The 21,379-nt window shown below is 25.7% G+C and overlaps 2 protein-coding genes across 2 annotated transcripts; both read right to left on the bottom strand.

The window, feature by feature from the left end:
• Nucleotides 1-267: 267 nt before the first annotated feature.
• On the bottom strand, nucleotides 268-3,879 carry MKS88_005044 (cysteine protease ATG4; the record flags this gene model as incomplete). The annotated part of the gene is made up of 4 exons (XM_067218270.1): nucleotides 268-311; nucleotides 443-542; nucleotides 872-1,189; nucleotides 1,303-3,879. The coding sequence occupies 4 exons, from the start codon at nucleotides 3,877-3,879 to the stop codon at nucleotides 268-270; spliced, it is 3,039 nt and encodes a 1,012-aa protein (XP_067071420.1).
• A 2,066-nt stretch (nucleotides 3,880-5,945) lies between these two features.
• Nucleotides 5,946-19,500, bottom strand: MKS88_005045 (NOT family protein; the record flags this gene model as incomplete). Its single annotated transcript, XM_067218271.1, has 2 exons — nucleotides 5,946-9,499; nucleotides 9,561-19,500. The coding sequence occupies 2 exons, from the start codon at nucleotides 19,498-19,500 to the stop codon at nucleotides 5,946-5,948; spliced, it is 13,494 nt and encodes a 4,497-aa protein (XP_067071421.1).
• Nucleotides 19,501-21,379: the final 1,879 nt, after the last annotated feature.

Below are 21,379 nucleotides of genomic sequence, written 5' to 3' on the forward strand. Positions count from 1 at the left end.
TAAACAAAAAAAAAAAAAAATCACGCCAAATTTTAATTCCAAAAAAAAAAAAAAAATTAGAAAAAATAATTCTTCACACAAAAAATGAAATGTAAAAAGGAAAATAATTCAATAAATAAATACTTATGTTCGATCATATGTACAATTATTTACGTTATACCTAATAATTTGAAGAATTGTGAATAAATGTCTGAATTACCCCTATTTTTTTTTTGATAGAATTAAAAATAGGTCCATAAACTTATAAATATTAATACATAAAAAAAATTACAACATAACTAAACCTGAATCTTCTGTGTCTAAGTTTAATTCTACAAATAAATATTTAAATACGCATACATTTACGTATATATATATATATATACGCGCACACTGAAATAACTAATTAAAATATGAAAATTTCATTTCGTAAATTTTTTCTTTTTCTATTTTCGAGAATTACCGTTTCTAAAAGTATATAGTGGTTCTTTATCGTAAACCTCAAATATACTTGGGTCGATTAATTTCAAGTTTTGAACTAAATTAAAATAGTCATCCTTCGACTAAACGAAAAAAAAAAAAAAAAGTATTAAAATAAATTATGTGTTACGTTTTTTCTAAACAGTGGCATGTAAAATATTAAATATCATAAGCGTTTATGATGTAGATATTAATATATATGCAATTTATATAAGTGAAATTATTTCCTTATAAGACATATACTTATAATATTCTGTTTTCTTCCTTTCCTAATATTTTTAAGTACTATTTTTGTTTTTCTATCTACATTAGGCATACGTATTTACGTACGTATGTATGTATATATATATATATATATATATATATATGTACGCAGAAATATGGATACACATATATTCATGTATAATCTTACCTCAACAACAAATATTAGGGACATCGATGGATTCAAATATTCCCATGGTAAGAACTTAATCTTTTTGGTAAAAAATTCGGAATGCATATTATTATTTGTATCTGTAAAAGCTTTTTGACATTTTATGTGAGGGTCAAGGTAAAAAAGGCCGTTTTCATTTGCTGCGTAAAAATAATGAGCACTTGTATGAACGTTTCCACCACTTATTCCTTGAAATTGTTTTAAACGAAAACAAGATAATATTGATTGTTTGTACTTCGCAATGTTTATAGAATCAGTGCCTAATTTTAGACATACCCATATAATTATAAATATGTTCTGTTTAATTTGAAAAAATTTTAAGACTTTATTGTTATATATTACACCTGTTTCAAATACTGAAGAAAAAAATGCATGTCCATTTTTTCTTTTTACAAATACACATTTCGCACTCTTTTTGGTGGTGTGGTCTGGATAAACTTCTTTTTTTTTTTTTTTTCGATAGTACTGCTTTTGCTAATTATATCATTTTCTAGTGTATATTTTTCATGGTTTAAAGAGGTTTTCTTTTTTTTTTTTTTTAAGAATTGAACTCTCTTTTTATTAATTAAATCTGAAATAATTATTGCACTGCTAGTAGGTCCTAACCATTCATACACAAGGTGTTGCACGTTTTTTTGAGCAACTTTTTTATATTTCATCGTTTCATAAATAATATTTTGTATGGAATATTTAGCATTTTCTATATCTCTGAACTGTAGTAATACATAATAAACTAATGAATTGTTAATTTCCATATTTTTAACATTTTCATTATTATCATTTAAAAAGTTTTCATAATTCTTGATATAGTAACATGAGCTATTATATTTTTTAGTTGTATTGTGTCGTTCAGAAGAATATGTATCCACAGGATGAATATCACTAATGGTAACATCATCTGCATTTTTCATTGTCCTATTTGAATAGTACGTTAATTCGTTAGGAGAAGCATAACTGCTATTATTATATATTGAAGAATAGCTGTCATTTTTTGGAAGTACTTTTGCTTGTACTTTCTTATTAAAATTATCTGATTCCTTAATTTCTTTTTTTGTGCATTCTTCATATGGAATTTTTGTAATAGCATTAATAATTTCCATTCCTTTTTCTACATCTTTTCTTATTTCTTTTCTTCTTGTGCTCTTATTATTTTGTTCTATTTTTTTAACATTTTCAGTAGTGCCCATTTTTGTATCATCCTTAGTAAACTCTTGACCATTTTTACGTTCATTTCCTTCTATGTACAACTTGTTTAAATAATTTTTGTAAAATATATAATCACCTATATTATGAAAGAAAGCATATTTTTTGGATATCTGGTATTTAATTAATATGTTTGCTAGAACCATTTGAACTACTCTTATCATACACCCCCAACCCCTATCACTCATGTAAATAGATATGGTATCATCACCTTGTTTGTTTGATTTGCTTTTATTCCTTTTTTTCCTTTTTTTAAATAATGTATTTATGTATTTTTTAATCTTACTATTTATAACATATTTTTTCCCCCCCTTCTTCAAGTATAAATTTTTTAATTTTTTGTATTGCTTTCTTTTAATAACATTATTATTATACTCATTAAATGTATTATCATCATTCACAATCTCCTTACAGTTTCTATTTATATAAGTTTTCAAGTATTCCTTCTTTGTGCTGTTATCTTTTTGTTCAGCACAGTGACCATTCACATGAGGGGCATCATCATTAACATCATCGTTGCTGTTAATGTATTTTATTGCTTCGTAGTGATAATTGTCAGGATCATCAGTGTGTTGTTTATTCTCTTTAAAAACATGGGAATTATTTTCAAAACTATATACATATGCTATTGTGTTACTGCTACCATCTGTACTATATACTACATGAGTGTCTTTAGCATTTTCCTTTTCTAAATAATTATTCTGTATATAATTATTGTTATAAAATGTTCTTCTGTACTTGTTTTTATATCTATAATTATTTCTACTGAAGCAATAGCTACTGCTATATTTTGATAACTTTTCAAAGTTTATGTAAAAACATTCCTTTTCATCAAAATAAACCTTTTTTATAAAATGTTCAGGTATATTTGTAAAGTTTATTACTCTTTCCTTATAATATAAATTTTTCCTTGTTTTATTTTTTTTTGTCCTATTTTCTTTTATCTTTTCAAGTGATTTTATATTTTCTAGGACTTTTTCTATATTGTTAAAATAGACACTACCACATTTAGTACTACAACTAAGGATTTCATTGTTTCGGGTAGAATCAACAATATTATTAATTATAGAATTATTGCTTCTAGAAGTAGCAACCTCGATGATTGTGCTGTTGCTAACGGCAGTTGTGGCAGCTGTGTTAGCTGTTGTATTATTGCTACTCGTGCTCGTACTACTACTTGCGAAATTCCAGCTATCACTAATTTTTAGAAGGAAATTTGATCTATAAGTAAACAGTACCTTTGATTTGCATAAAATTAAAAAGAACTTAAAAGTTTCTGTATCTTTAAGGTTAAAATATTGTCCGCACATGCAAATATCATTTGATACGTTCCGTAAATTTAAGGGAAAATAATTATAAATTGAAACATTAACTAACATTTTAAAATATCTCTTAAGGGAGAAGTTGTATTTAATATTATTTAAATAATTTATGAATTTATTTGTTGATACATTTGGATGAGTACGCACGTCTTCAACGTTTTTCTTATTTATATTTATTATGTTATTTTTATATTTACTTAAACTATTTTTTCTTTTTTTTTTCAAAGATTGGTTTGCTCTACTAGGGCTAGCAATATTAGCAATATTAGCGGTGTTAGCAATATTAGCGGTGTTAGCAATGTTAGCAATGTTAGTAATATTCGTATTGTTTGTCTTTGGTTTCTGGAGCAATATTATATTATTACTATAGTGTTTATTCTGATCAACAACATTTTTATTGGTCTTTTTTCCATATTGTCCTTTTTTATATTTATGCTCCAATAATCTCTCTCCTAACTCCATTGCTTTTGGTAATCCTTAATAATATAATTTTACAGTACGAAAAATACAAAATTATAAATTAAAAAAAATGATTACAAAAAAAAAAAAAAGACTTCATTCGCTATTATACTTTACTGAATATCCTCTCACTGATATGCACACGTATTGTTCGAAAATAAATTAAAATAACGTACCACACATTTTCCAATATTATTCATTTTATACTACTACTAAAAGGAAAAAATATAGATATTTAAGTTGGAGTTAACATAAATATATATAATATATATATACAATTCAGTGTAGTAATTTTTGTAGGCGTGCGATGAAACTTTCAATATAATTCATAAAGCTGCCATTAGGGCTCACTGAAATGTTTTTTACTTATTCTTGATTTTCTTTTAAATTAATTTTGTTTAACAGTCATCCCCGGATCATATAGCTCTAAAGGAATAAATTTTATTAATTTTTTTTACATTTCTGAACAGGTGTTTTATCGAAAAAAAGGTGCAATTAGCAATTATAAAATATACATATTAAAATAAAAAAGAATATTTTCTAAGTTCATAAGGAATTACGCACTAATGTACATAGAGTTAAAAGGTTTTAAATCGATATTCATAAGTACGCTTAATGTATATTCATAAAAGTACTTTTACGAATTATTAAAAAAATTTCCTTTTTTTCTTTTCTTGTCTTTTTTTTTTTTCCTTGTAAAATATAGTTATGCTGGAAGTCAATTATTCGTATTTCCAGAAGAGAAAAAAATAAACATACATAGAAGTTGATATTTATTTTATATATATGACCGTGAAAATAACGAATACATTAATGAATAGAAATATACTTAATGGTAATTCGAAACGGCGATTTGTTAAGAGTATATATACATATAATATATATATATGTGTACAATTTACTTTTCAAAAAAATAAAATATTGACCATATTTTTACATGAATTGTTTTTACTTGGTTACAGTTATACTTAAAAAGAAAAAACTTTCATATCATCTGGAACAGTAACTTGTTTGCATACGTAAATCGGAATAGTATTTTATATTAACTCGGTTAAATGTAGTTTCAGTGTTACTAAATAATTTTATTTTTATAAAATTCAAATCAGAATTTGTGTTAAAATATAAAAAAAGTATAAAATAAGTTTTTGGGGAAAATGACATTTTTGTAAAAAAACACTGAAATAATAATATTATGAATAAAAAATTGAACATTCAAGTAACAAAAAACAAAATATAATAAAAAAATGATGAAGTATGAAACATGAAATATGAAACATAAAAAATGAAACAAGAAAAATGAAAAACCAAAAACAATATAAATATTAATAAAAAGATATTGGGGTAAAAAAAATAAAGCATAAGGCATGTATATAATACATACTTATATATATACGTTTAACACACAATAATAAATTAAAAAATAATATGTTACTTAAAAAAAAAATAAAATTTGTGAAAATGTGAACAAATAATTAACATCACATTATACAACTTACAATTTTTACTTTTTTTTTTTTTCCTTTTGTGATATATTTCGAAAATATTATAACATGTATATATGAACCGAACAAATAAAATTTACGTATTGAAAACTTAATTATGGGGCTAACAAAAACTACGCATATATGTATACATATAAACAGAAACGTATGTACATAAGTGTAAGCATACATATACATGTATATATACACATATATATATATATATATATTCAACAAAAATACTAAAAATGTAACTTTAAAAGTTTCTAAAAAAAGTTGTAACATTAAACATGCCCTACGCATGCTTGGGCAACCGACTGGAACAATTTTTTTATCTCTGTTGCAGCATGTACAAATGGGCATTCCCAAAAATGGAACCTACAACAAAATAAAAGTAAAATATAATGTGTGCGCCGTACATATACGCGATTGTACACAAAAAATCAAAAACAGACATACATACATTATGCACATATTTTTATGCACATATATATATATATATATAATGCATGAAACAAAATTAAATACAATATTGTAAAAAAAAATATGACTTGGCAAAATTTCTTGCTGATACAATATCTTTAAATCTTACTTTGCATTTTTAATTAATTCAATAAACGTTATTAATAATCCCCAAGGGTGAGGCCTATGAGCCAAAATTCGTTCCAGTAAAACTCGAATTATCTGTTCTTGAATAAGTACATCATTTGATTGAGAAAATAAAAATAAAATAAGACAAGAAAAGTAATGGGTATGCGAATTTGGATATCTAATGTGGTTAACTATATTTGATAATAATAAATATCTGCCTTCCATATCCATCTTTTTTGATAAGAATAAAAATAATGTATACGCTAGGTTGTTTTTAACAATTGTAACTATCCTAGAGTTGTCTTTACTAATATTATGTTCGTTGTTATTACACTTAGTAGTGGTACTACCACTATCATTGTTATTATTCCTATTATTATCATCATCATCATTATTTACACTATTATCATCATTATTAATATTTGTGCACTCCTTCAATAATGCACTATTATCTGTGCTTAGATATAAGAATGATGATGCATTTCCTCCTCCCTTACTTTTTTCATCATTATTTTCTTGCATAAGTTCTACATATTTTTTGGATAAATTCAGATCCGCGTTTTTGTTATTATCTTTTTCAATTTTATCTTGTCCAGCATTTAGTGAAATTATGTTTTTTTTTTTTTTTAAAATGTTTGACTCACTAGTTAGAACAATTTCTTGTAAAATATCTTTTACATCATCAAGACAATCTTCTTGGTATTTCATTAACAATACAGGATCACAATTATTATTAAACTTAAATAAGTTATTTACCTTAGCTTTGCATATACATGTTCCTACATACAAGGTCAACGAATTTATAATATCTATATCATATTTAACAAAGGTCTGATAAATTTTATTTTTTGGTAAAAATAATTTCTCTTGAATATGAAACAGTAACGAAAAATCCTTTTTATTAAAATATTCATCAATTAAAGATTTTAAATTATTTTTAAAAAGAGGAATTACAATATTTGTCAAAATTTTTGGCACTAACTTAATTTCTTGTAATAAATCAATTTTTACATCTGACATGAACGGGTCAGGTAATTTGATATTTCTTGGAAATGCAGATAGAACGAGATTTCGTAATTGAATACAATTAATAGGAAACAGACTACAGAAAGTAACATAATAACTACATAAAAATTCAGGAAAATCATGTAATAATACAAGAAGTATTCTTACAGTACCTAAATAAAGTGTTTCTATTGCTTTAGATATTTGTAATTTTTTTAAAAAAAATTTCAAAAAAGTAAAAAGTGCAATTAATAACTTTTTGTATGTTCCCCATCCACAAATATTTGATAATAATTTTGGCATAAAACACTTTGATGATATTAGTTCCAACCATGAAAAACAAAATGCAGGAGTTCTTAGTGGTGATAACAAAGCAAAACATTTTGCAAAACAATTTAAATGTATTAAGATGTCACTTGAATGCATACATCCCTCATTAATATCAATTAATAAGCAGTGTAATAATCTGAAATAAGGTCTTTGGTTAAATTTCTTCCTTTCAATTTCACATCGTTTATGTATAACTCTGCATATTACATTTAAAACTTTTTGCAATAGGAATACTGGTGACACCTGTTCTATATGTACTAATGTCAGCATTGTTACAATCATTTTAGACCATGAATCAATATAGTTATAATTTAATAATTCTCTAGTACTTTGTGTTTCCTTTAGATCCACATCATTTTTATATTTTACAATTTCATTGTTTATTTTTTCCTTCTCACTATGCTCTTCCTCTTTTTGTACCTTATCTGACTCATTCGGAGTACACTCACCCCCTTTTTCCATTTCTTGTTTGTTTTGCCCTTCCTCGACTAATCCATTTTTTCCTAAATTTTCTTCCAATCCTTTCCTTCCTTCATAATTCTTCTTTTCAAAATTGTTCACTTTATTACTTATTTCTATCTGTTCGTCATTAAATTGTTTATCCTCTTTCTTACTTTTTAAATCTTTTCCTCCCCCTTCCTCTTCTACTTCAATCCCTTTATCGCTTTTTTGTTCACCCATTTTTCGTCCCGTTACTAATTCATTACAAACAATAGTATCCCTTTCTAAATTATACAGAGCAATACTAACTGATATATTAATGGAATGAGAAAAAAATTGGTCACTAACTTCATCCATCTTTAAAAATCCCAGATTTGATAATTTCTGAAAAAATTTTACACATTTTAACCTATGTTGCTGTTTTATAATTTCCTGCATATCATTTGATATACTCATTTTTAATATATTTAAATAATTTTTATATATAAAATACCATTCAGCAAATAAACAAGCAATAATTACTCCCTTTTCTTCATCTACTACTGGAGGAGAAGGTAAATATTTACATTTTATAGGATCTTCGTTAAATATATCCATCACGTAGTATGTTTTTTTATTTAGGTACTTTTTATTCGTTTCATTTACCTCTTGCAGACCTAATATATTGTTTAGTACATTGTTCTTATAGTTATCTGATATTTTTCGTTTTATTTCGTTTTGTAATTCTGGTTCGATCGAATCATATTTAGATGATATAGTGCTTATAGTTGATACATTCGAAATGGTTGAACATGAATCAGTTGAAAATGAGGACTGTAATACAATCTCGTTTTCTTTTCCGTTACATGTTGAATACGATTTTAACGAAAAGGATGAAGAATAATCAGACGATGTGTCATCGTTATTTGATTCGTTTGAGAATATTAAGGAATGGCTCAAATGATCACTATCATATATACTATTATTGTGAAGTTCTTTATTTTCTTCATTAAATACGGTACTGAGATTATTAGTTCCTTCGTTCATTGTAATTAAATTTTCATTTTTTACAGAAACGTCTATTAAATGATTGTTGCAATATTGTACTTTATTATCATTATTCATATTTGATACATTTAATTTCATAATTTCGCTATTATTTTCTTTATATTCTTTATCACTATTTCTGCCAATAACTTTCTTCTCTATAATTTCTTCTGTGTTGAATGCCTTATTTTCATAGCTCATCTTTTCCAGTAAAAACATGGTACATTCATCTACATTATTGTGGTTATACTGAATTTTTACATTATTTAATAAAAATGGTTCATTATTCATACTATCTTTATTGTTTATACTATTTTTACTGTAGTTATGCACAACTGAACCTAATGACAGCATGTTCAAATGTTTATTACTGCTACTATGGAAGCCGTTTTGTGGGAGCTCCTCAGAATTTTTGCACAGTTCGTTATCTCGCTCCACCAATGGGGGATAATACTTATGTTTTGTTCTATTCATTTCAGATGTATTTTTGTCGTGCTCTTCTTTTTCCTTATTCTCTTCTGTTACTCCTTTACTTTTTTTTTCATTACGCGCATTTTTTTTTCCCCTACCATTGTCTTCCTTTTCGTTGATGTTATTGTTTCCTTCTATTTCATGTTCATCCGAATTCGCCGCTTTATCCTTTTCATCTTGTGTAGCTTGTTTCATGCTTTTTCCTTTTTTTTTTTCCTTATCTTTTTCTTTTTTTTTTTCTTCCTTTTCTTCCTCCATTACCTTTTCGATTTTTTTTCCTTTTTTTTTTTTTTTTTTTTTTTTTTTCCCCCATTTGATTACACCATTTTTTGGATATACCTAAATAATCGGTCAACGTTCTTAACACTCTAATGGATCCTTTTTCTTCCATACTTTTTTTATTCTTTTTCATTTTCCTAATTTCTCTAAACATTTCGGTTAATTTATCTTTACTATTTTTTAATTGCATATTTTCTATATGAGGAATGGCCATACATTTATTTTCACTTGATAATAATTTATAAATTTTCATTAATTTTTTAATAGTCTTTTTTAAATGTTCAGGTTTTAAATATTTCTTTATGATTATTAAATTAAAAATTAATTCACTACAAAAATGAATAATCTTCATGTGAGTTGTAGTAATATTATTTCTTAGATACTTTGCCAATTTCTTATCTAAATTTTTATAATATATAATATTATAACGAATAAATAAAGAAATATGGCCTACATTGTGACAAGAACAGTTTAATACGTACGAAGTTATTAACTTTTTTAATTCTCTGCTCTTTCTACATAACAAATCTAATATACATAATTGAATTTCTAAAAGGATATTTGCTTCGTTAATACCACTACTATTCATGCTATAACCACTAGATATGTTGCAGTCACTTTCTTCGGTCCGATATGGAACTTTGTTATTACTACCGTTGTTGGGACGTACAATACCTCCATTCTCGTCAACAGTCTTTTGCTCTTTAATTACAATCCCTATTATATCCTCATTTTTGCTATAACAATGTGAAGTATAATTTATATTATTTTCCTTTATGTTCTCCTGTATATATTTATATAATTTTGTACCTATAATTTTGTAAGTCTCATTTTTATTTCCTGAATTTTCACATATATGAAAAATAATTTTACAAAATACGAAAATTTCATGGTTCGTTGATAAACATGATATTAACAAAAGAGAAGGAACATCAGTATATGACATTTTTTCAAATTTAAAAAATGGTGTTTTAATATTGCAATAGTCATTAAAAGTATTTACCGTGGGAATTATTGGTGGAAATGTAACAAGATATTTTGCATATTCTTTAATGCTCACCATACAGAATTCAAAAATAGATATAATCTCTTTTATATTTATTTTTTTCATATTTTCTTTTATAAATATTTCAGATATGAAAAAGAGAAATTTTTTTTTACACGATAAATCTATATCTTTAATTTTCTTCAACTTTATGCTAAAATGTTCGCTATGCTCCACATTACTGGTCGTTCCGCTATTGGGTTCTTTGCTCTTTACGTTATTGTCTCTATCACCACCACACATGTTGTTACTGTAGTTCCTACTACTTATACTGTTACGGCTTTTACTCCTATAATTGTTACTATTACTGTTACTAATATTCACGTTGGTACTACTACCATTATTACTCTTTTCTGCTTCCACATTCATCATCATGTACATATTTTTATCACACCCGCTGCTGCTAGGGATAACATCACTTATCGTTGACTTACTTAAGGAACCATTCCCAGCGACTCGGTTATCAATATTCATCATATTTCTACAAACGGCCGAGTCCTTTTTGGTAAAACTGTTATAACCTGAAATGTTATCAACAAAACTGTTACATGCGGACATTTTATTATTGCTGTGTTCAAGATTAAACGTGGCATTTTTAACACTCGTTTTCGCATTGAAAAACTTCATATTTCTCATGAAACTACTATTAATGGAACTCCCTGTATTGTTATTTAATGCATTTTCACTGCTTACACAGTTATTAAAAGAATCTTGATGGGTGTACACACTTATATTACCATTCATGTTACTGCTGCTGTTGGATGACTTGTCTACGTAACTACCATTGTTACTTACTGAAACTGAAAATGAATCTAAAGGACCATTACTTGCAGGGGCATCGTCCATAGCACTCCTTCCCTCGAAATTCTTAACTATTCCCAGATTTCCGACGGCTTCGATTTCACTAAAATTATTAGCAGAATGAGCATAAATTCCTTCATAGCTATGCACCTGAGCACTACCAGAGTTGTTCATAATATCTATGTTCACATACCTATTATTTGTATTAAAATTATTATTATAATTATTGCAGTTATAATAATTATTGGGATTTTTATATATATAATAAGCATTATTAGAAGAGTTATATAAATTTAAGTTATTCATATAATTCACATTATTAACATTAATATTAGCATTAGTATTAACACTTATATTATTATTATTATTATTACTATTCATATTACCTAAGTGAAAATTTGCATTATCTTTCATGTTATTATTTTTGCAAGGAATGAACTTAACAGCACTGTTTGCATAATTTATGTTAGATAAACTTTTCTGATGAGATAAACTATTGCTGTTTGTGTTATCGTCGTCGTCTAAACTATTATCATTGTAGTATTTTTCCTCCATACATCTGTTCGCTTTTTCATTGTCCCCCTTCGATTCCTCTCTTCTACTCATTTTGGCTAATGCTTCCATATAATCGCTTTCCTGTTCTTTGTTGTAATCAATCATTTCTGCATCTCTTGCATCCAAAGGATTTGCGATAAATTTCTTGTTATTACAGTAAGACATGTGTGAAGAACTGTCATTTAGTATGTTCTCATTATTCTTGTTAATTGCATAATTAAATCCTATGTTCTCACTTTCATTTAGGAAATAATCTTGATCCATTGAATTAATTGAGAATAATTTGTGTTGTAAGTTTTTAAAAATTTTTAAATTCATAAAATTTTTATATACTTGAATATGTTTTAATGTCAAATTATGCGCTTTTAAAAATGCTGGTAGAGCATTATAATATTTGTTTGTTGCATTTTCTTTTATATTTAATTTATGAATACGTACATATTTTCTAGAAGTGTAAAATGGCTTCATAATTTCTTCAATTTCAATGGACGACTTTTCAATAGCTACCTGTTCTATAATTAAATAAATTATATTAATATTATCATTAATTAATGTTTTTATAATATCATCTACAATTGAGCTGTTCTGTTGTTCTGTGAAATTTTCCTCAATTACATTACTTAACTTTTGAATCAAAATATTTTTCAGTGGTTTTTTACAAGACACTAAAACAAGAGATGATGATACGCTAGTGGCCATTAGTAAAGATGCCTTATGTATAATAGCTTCTTTTGATTCATTGGCAAAATCCTTTTTAATTAATTCTTTTGTTGTTATACATCCAATTAATACAAATCTATCAACAATTGAAGAAATTATTTCTTTTATTGCTGAATCGAACGCGAGAAAAATTAATGCCTTAAACTTTGGGTTTAGCTTAAGTACGCTAATAATATTAGGTGATAGTATTAAATTTTTTTTCAATATAACTAAAATTTCTTCGTTCAACATTTCGTTGAATTTGCTGCTGTTAAGGTTTCCTTGGTATGAAGTGGTTTGGCTTTTCACATTCATATTCCCGTTGCTTCCTGGTAGATATGCAGGAGACACTTCATTCCTGTTGCTTCCACTGTTCAATCCGCTATTCATTCCGTTGTTCATTCCATTGTTCATTCCGTTGTTCATTCCGTTGTTCATTCCGTTGTTCATACCGCTTCCAATTGCATTGCTCTTACTATTACTGATGCTCCTTCCATTGACGTTGCTCGTGAAATTATTAAGCTCCATCGCCTTTAATTTTTCTAAACTGTTAAGAGACATATTTTTTAAACTAACTGCGTCTATATAACCATTCTTCAAATTTAAATTACTCGAAGATGAAGAGGCGTACGAGTCTTTATTTACATTGTCATAAATATCATTTTTGGATCCTATTTTTCCATTTTTCATATCTACATTTTTATAACATTGCTCATTTTTATTATTAAACGACATTATATTTTTGTTTAGAGCATAGTTTGCATTCTTAAAGGAACTAGGCTTAAATTCTATCTCGTTCATTCTCTCTTTCTTTTTAACAACTTTTAAATCATTCATTAATAAATCTTCACTGCTATCATTAATACTATTTTTACTGTACAAATAATCGTTTAGTGTGTGTGGCGGGAAGTCTATACCTTTATTATATACCACACTATTAATGCTGTTATTATTGCTGTTACTATTACTGTTGACATAAATGCCATTGTCGACTGAATACATTTCCATGCTATTTAGGATGTGGTTATTTTTTGCATACATGAGATTATAATTGGGTTCATTATGCATATAATTAAAAACGGAAATGGGCTGATTTTCCCTGGTATTGTTACTTCCCGATAATCTCCTCTGCGCATTGGTACTACTATTACTGTTACCGTTATTGTTGCCAATGCCGTTACTATTACTATGGCTAATATGATTATTATAATTACTATTATTAGTACTGTTTTTTAGTATCATTTCGCTATGAATACCATTTTTGTTAAGAGATTTATAACCAATGTCCAAATTTTTAAAATTTTTTGATAGAGACTCTGTCAAATTCGGACTCATATGTCTATTTTTATTGCTATTGTTATTACCACTGGTGGTACTGTTCATCATCGTCATATCTGCAGAGGAGTTGAACATGTTATTTGCTATATTAATGTTATTATTTAACATATTTATATTATTTATTTGGTTTATATTATTCATCAAATTCATAGTTCTATCAATGTTAATCATGCCTGGGAGGTCTTTTATATGATTTGTATCCTTCATTTCTTCATTTTTTCTACTCTTATTTAATAAATTTGCGCTTAAGTTTTTAAAACTTAAAAACTCGTAGTTGCTGCTATTATTATTAACACTGATACTGTTATTGTTGTTGTTACTGTTGATATTACTGCTTCTGTTAGTATTGTTGCTATTATTATTAAAATTAATATGATTCAAATTCACATTCATATTGTTATTATTACTATTCCCTGTGGCAGACGCACTTGTAGCTGCAACTGCATTGGTAGACGTAGTGACGTAGTTGTTCATCATGCTAAATCTCGCTTCTTTATTTATCAGAACATCACTAGCTACATCTGTTAATATTTCCATTCCTTTATTAGCCTTATCATAAATATTGCTATTCATAAAATTTTCACTATAACAGTTTGCACATGTATTATACGATTTGTTATTATATAAATGTAGTTGATTTTCATTAACAAAATTGATAGCGTTGATTGAATTGTTCGAATTATTTTCATATAAATTGTTTATATTCATTGTAGCATTTTCATTGAAATTATTTCGAACAAATAAATCATTTGAATTAATCGGCAAAGCACGACACTTAATAATATTACATTTATTGTAATAATCAAACACATTGATTTTAAAGTAGTTAAACAACAATTCTATTTCAAAAATTAAAATAGTTTTCAATGACTGTGCCTCATGTAATTCACCCAATAAATTTAATATACCAACAGTCCAAGGATTTGGAGGCCTAAAAATTTTTGAATTTTTAATACTCTCTAAAATTTTACATACAGCTGGAAAGGTAACAATTAAATAGCCATTATCATATGAATATAAAATTAACTGCTTAATGTTCATATGTTTTGACATTAATGGTTTGTTTCTACCAATTGTTATTATGCCTATCCATGCTCCCAAATTTTTCAGTAACAATCGATATGTAGAAGAATCTTTTGTTATGTCTATAATGTTTAATAAGGTATTAAAAATATCACATGATAATTGTATTAAATAATCAAAAATTTTTTCAATTTTTATTGCATTTAACAAATGTAAATATATTAACATATCTTCTGATGTCTTCTTTTTAATAATAATTTTCAACAAATTAAAGAAAAAAATATCTCTTCTAATAATTACATCGTTCTCAATTTTTATTTCTTCATACCTATCGTTAATACCAGTGATGTATTTATTCTCATCGTTTTTGTCATCCTCACTAATATCTTCATTTAAATAGTCATATGAACTTTCACTCAAATAAGAATTTTCATCTAACTTTTCGTCATCATTAAGTTTCTCTCCATTGCTTCTTTTACCATTATCGATTATTTCTTCTTTTATTTTTTCATGCCTTATATCTTCTTCCCCATTAATTTCTTCCTCTTCTACCTTCATATTATCAACGGGAGATTCATTTTTCATAGCTACGTCATCATTACTGCAAGCATTTTTTTTACATTCTGCATTTCCTTTTTTATTATCACTTTCTTTTAAATGTTTTTTTTTTTTTTTGTCATTAACACCTTCATCCATTAAGTCATCATTATTTTTTTTTGCATTTTTCCCCTGTTTTTCATTAACAGCATAATTTCTGGCATTTTGTGTGCATGAGTTATCGTTACTTTTATTTTGTTCTTTTAATTCACCTTGCATATTTTGATTATTTCCATCTATTTTTTTTTCTTCAAACTGTTGTTTGTTTTCTAAATCGTTCGTATCCTTCCCATTATTTACGTCATTTGATATGACTTCATTCAAACTGGTGCCTTTTTCACCTTTTTTATTTTTTTTCTTCTTTTTTTGCTCCTGTTCCTTTTCCTTCTTAGCTTCAGTTACATTGGTTGTGTCATCCGCAGCAACCACTTTGTTTCCTTCGTCTATAGTAGCATTATTGTGCACACTTTTCTTCCTCTCTTTGTTATTAGCATCTTCAACGTTTTTTTCATCATGTGTGTGATTCATCACCTTGTCACTGCTTCCCTTTACCATTTGATCATGCATTTCATTATTTAAATTGATGTCGCTGTTCCCATGTATGGGAGTTGTTGTATCATCTTTTCTTTCTCTGTTTGTTTTTCTCTCCTGTTTAATAGAATTTTTTTCATTCTGTATCAACTTTTTTATCTGCCTTCCTTTTATTTTTATATTATCCATATTAACATCTTTCAAAAATATGGCGAGTTTATTCATAAATTTTTTTGTAATAACCTGTTCTATTAAATATTTTTTATCTCTAAAAATTTCATTAAATGCAATGTTTAATAAATTTAATGTGCTAGCTTCATTATAATTTAAACTGTCTTCTAAATTATGATTTACTTCTTTATCATTTTCTATATTATCTTTTAGGTTTATATTCATTTTGCTGTCTGTATCTTTTTTTATATTATCTTTATTATAAGTCCAATAATTTTTCGATATATTGCTAATATTTTCATTTGTCGTCTTATTCATATCATTTAAATTCATTTTTTCATAATTATTTTGCAATATTTTGTCTTCATAATTTTCATGCATACTACTACTACTATTTCTATTAAAAAAAAGGTCATTATTTTTCTTATCTTCATGAAATTTGTTACCATTATTGCTATTATTTAAATACATTTTTTCTTTATGCACATTATAAAAGACATCATTATTATGAGGCATATGGTTATTGCTGTTATAATTTATATAATGCTCCTTCATATTGTTTAAATGTATACGGCCTTTCATACTTTGTTCCGTATAGCTAGTTTCATAAATGATATTATTAGGATTAAAAGAATTATTGTTGCTACTGTTCAATGCACTTGTATTATTTACGTTTTCCATTTGAATAAATTTTGCACTTATATTTTCTATGTTTACACCATTATTCAAATGAAAATTATTGTTGCACATATTTAAAAATTCATTATTATTTATACTAAAAAAATTATTAACGTTACTATTTGTATCATCAAAGTTATTCAAGTTACTTATGTTTCCGATGCTATTCATGCTGTTTAAGTCATTCGGATTGTTCACACCATTCAAAATGTTCATATTACCCACAATGCCCATATTGTTCATACTGCACATATTATACATTCCGCTTATACTGTTACACATTTTCAAATCTACCTTATTTGCATTATAGCTATTCATACTTTCATCTACGTTAATAATGTTATCATTGTTATCATAACTATTAACTGAATCGACATACATTTTACTACCAATGTTATTACATAACTCATTCATTTTATTTGTTGAACTTATACTGTTGTAATTCGTTCCCTTCTTAATCTTTCCTGAGAGGTTTACCACCCCGGGGCCCTTATTATTTAAGTTATTTTCATTACCACTGCTGAAATATGCACAGTCGTTACTATTACAAATGTTATTAGTGTTACTGGAATTGTTAACATTGCCAACGTTACTAATGTTACATAAGTCTGCAATAGAAACATTATTCATACTGTTACTAATGCTTCTATTATATTTGCTTTTATGGATACTGTCTTTTACGTATTTCTTCTTCCTATCACCTCTACTCATATTACTACTATTATTATTACTACTATTATTATTACTACTATTATTATTACTACTATTATTATTACTACTATTATTATTACTACTATTATTATTGCTATTATTATTATTACTATTATTATTATTACTATTATTATTGCTATTATTATTATTGTTATTACTATCCTTACTCGCTTCGTCATTTCCCCCCTCATTTGCATTTTTATTTTTATGAACTCCTCTATTGTTCCTTTTGTTGTTTTCTTTCTTTTCATTATTTTCATCCTCATTATTGCTATCCTTCACATCATCATTGCAACCATCTTTGTCATCATCATTGTTACCCCCACTGTTACCCCCGTTGTTACCCCCACTGCTACCTCCCCAATTCGTACTATTTCCACCTGCATTACTGTTTCCGTTGTTCTTTACATTACTACTACTGTTACGGTTACCACCTTTATTATTTCCAGATCCCTTATTACTTGTGCTTCCTTTATTATTGTTATTTTTATCATTCTGTTTGTAACAACTAGCATTAGAATTAATATTTACTAATTTTCTTTCATCAGATAATTCATCGTTATTTGCGGCCTTCACATTGTTAGTTGCATTTTTATTGACATCCATTTTATGATTAACTATTATAGGGTCAATACCAGTCAATGAGCTAGTACTATTAACATATATGGCGTTACAATTTTTTATATTCGAGATATTTTCCATATTGCTACTTTTTGTCATACGCGTTACGCTACTTACGTTAGGGACAGATTTGAAGTTTTTATTTAATTCATTGCTACTTGTATTATTTGTGTCATAAACATTTTTACATAAAGCATTATCGCTTTTTATTTTATTTGAATTGTTTCTTACCATTTTCGTGCAAATATGACTCCTATTTTTATTATCATCTTGACGTTCTTCATTATTTACATGCACATGTTCCTTTTGTGCTATTTCGTTAGATTGTTTTAAAGTTTCTTGTTCTTCTATATTATTCGCACTTGAATTATATACTGAATTCGTTGATAAAATTGTTGATTTAGAACCATTTTCCTGATTCCTTAAACTTTTATCATTTACTTCTTTTTCTACTATATAAGGTAAATTATTATCATCATTACAGTTCAAGTCCTTTCGTTCGATATTGCTATGTATATTATCTATGTATTCAAACTTATTTTTCGTGTTCCTTTGAGTTAAACAAAGATTAGATGCGCAGATACTATTTATTTTACCATTATTGTATGTTTTGCTACTTGGTAAGGGCTTCGAATAATCATCATTCTCATTATTATTACTACTAGCAGTTATCTTATTCTTATTATTATTATTCTTATTCTTATTATTATTATTATTATTATTATTATTATTATTATTATTATTATTATTATTATTATTATTATTATTATTATTATTATTATTATTATTATTATTATTATTATTATTATTATTATTATTATTATTATTACTATTCCTGCTATTACTATAATTGCTACTCAAACTTTTACTGTTAATTTCCGCGTATGTACTCAAATTTTTCTTTAATTTGTTGTTTAAATTATTATTATTTTCCTTGTTCAAGTTTTCATCCCTATGGTTAGACCTAATGTTTCTGACATCCTCACTACTACTAGTCCTATTGCCATTGATCATTTGATTATCTATACTTTCGTTATTTCCTCCTTTTTTTACTGATTCGATATCTTCTTCATTTTCGCTATTCGTTGAATGTTCATCATCATTCGAAATAAACTTTTCTACATGTTCATTTTCCACATTAACATTTGAATTATTTTTTTTTTTAATAAAGCAAAAATGCTGTTTTATATTCATAAAGTAATTGCTCTTTTCATGATATTCCATTCTCATGTTTTAGTAATGTTATATCACATGTTTATGGTTAACATGTACAAGTATGTATGTATGTATGTATGTATATATAAATATATATAACGCATAGATATATATGCATATATATATATATATATATATATACATATGCAAATACATGTATATTTAACATGTTAGGTGCATTTCCCCCCAATTTTTCTTATAATTGTTCGCATTACTTTTTTTTTAAATCTTTTATAAATTTATGGACTATATATTATACTTAAAAACAATGACAAACGTAAAAAATAAAAAAAAAGGAAAAAAAGGAATTTAAAATATCATATAAATTTAAACACAGATTTCACTTTTTAAAAGTTAAAAAAAAATAAAAGGTTATATATTATATACGTATATATACATATGCATATATACGTATATACAATTATTTTTTTAAAACTCTTTTAAAAAAAGCAAAATTTTAAATGTATATAATTGTGAAGATATATATATGATTATGTATAAAAATAAAAGGATGAAATGTATAAAAAAAATTGGATAAAGAAAGAAAGAGCAATTGGGAAGAGCGAAGAAATTAATAAGTAATATGCAACATAAAAAATAAAATAATATTAACAAAATAAAATATTCAAATATTTGTTTATATATAATAATAAAGCTATAACATGCTATATGTATTCATATTGTACAATATACATATAAGTAACAAAGTGCAATATATATATACTTTAAAATGGGAAAAGGAATATTTACATTTTTTCTTTTTTTTTTTTGGGGTATTATATATAGTACACGCATAAATATAATAAACACGTAATATGTCCCATATAAATATATTTATACATAGCCTCACTTGTTAGAATAATTTTTTCTTTTTAAACATTTCATTTATATATATCAATTAATAAAATGAAATGAAAAAAAAGGTACACAAATATTATATATATATATATAATTATAAAAATGTTTTATATTTAAGAGGATAAAATTTAATTAAAGATGGAAAATTAAAAAAATATTCATCATCATTCAAAAAGTTTATACCTTACTTTTTTGTATATCATTTAAGGTAGAAAAAAAAAATATATATAAATTTTCAATATGTATATTGTGTATAACTAAAAAAAAAAAATAAGAAAACATCTAGATTAATGGTATAACCTAAAATTGAAGGAAACTAAAAATGGAGTGTAAGAAAAAAAAAAAAATAATAAAATGGATTAATAAATATAAAATAAATATGAACGGAAAAAAGAGAAAATTCGAAAAGCAAAAACAAAAAAAAAAAAAAAAAAAAGGCAAAATAAAAAGTAAAACTTACAAAATGAGCAAAATGGAAAAAAAAAAAAAGACTAAAAAGTAGAAATTCTTATTATTTTAGAAAATTTTTCATTTTAATTTAATATACCATTAAATATGGGGAAAATGAAAAAAAATATATAATAGTAATGTTATAACAATACTGTAAAAAAAGCATACATCTATGGGTATAGTTGATTTGCATTTGTACACACATTTTTTAAAATATTAAAATTTAACAAGATATATGCAAAGATTGCGTTCTGTTTATCCATTAACGTAAATAACATAACTTTTCTGCGAGCATACAACATTTAAGCAATATTTTATATGCTCATGTTAAAATGTGCGAGATATTATATTTTCCAAATTAGTCCCAATATAAGAACGCAAAGCATTCAAAAGAAAAAAATGCAAATTTTCAAGTTTTTAAAATTTATTAAATATAAAAGCTAATTTTATTTTTAATATGTACCCATATACATATATATGCACGTATATTCAATTATATATGAATGTATGTACACATAATTTCGTAATTAAAATAAAATTGTAAAAACCAATTCATAATTTTTCTTTACAATTTCTTCAACATTTT

This window comes from Plasmodium brasilianum, chromosome 13, assembly GCF_023973825.1.
Source record: "Plasmodium brasilianum strain Bolivian I chromosome 13, whole genome shotgun sequence".
In the NCBI taxonomy this organism is placed as follows: domain Eukaryota; phylum Apicomplexa; class Aconoidasida; order Haemosporida; family Plasmodiidae; genus Plasmodium; species Plasmodium brasilianum.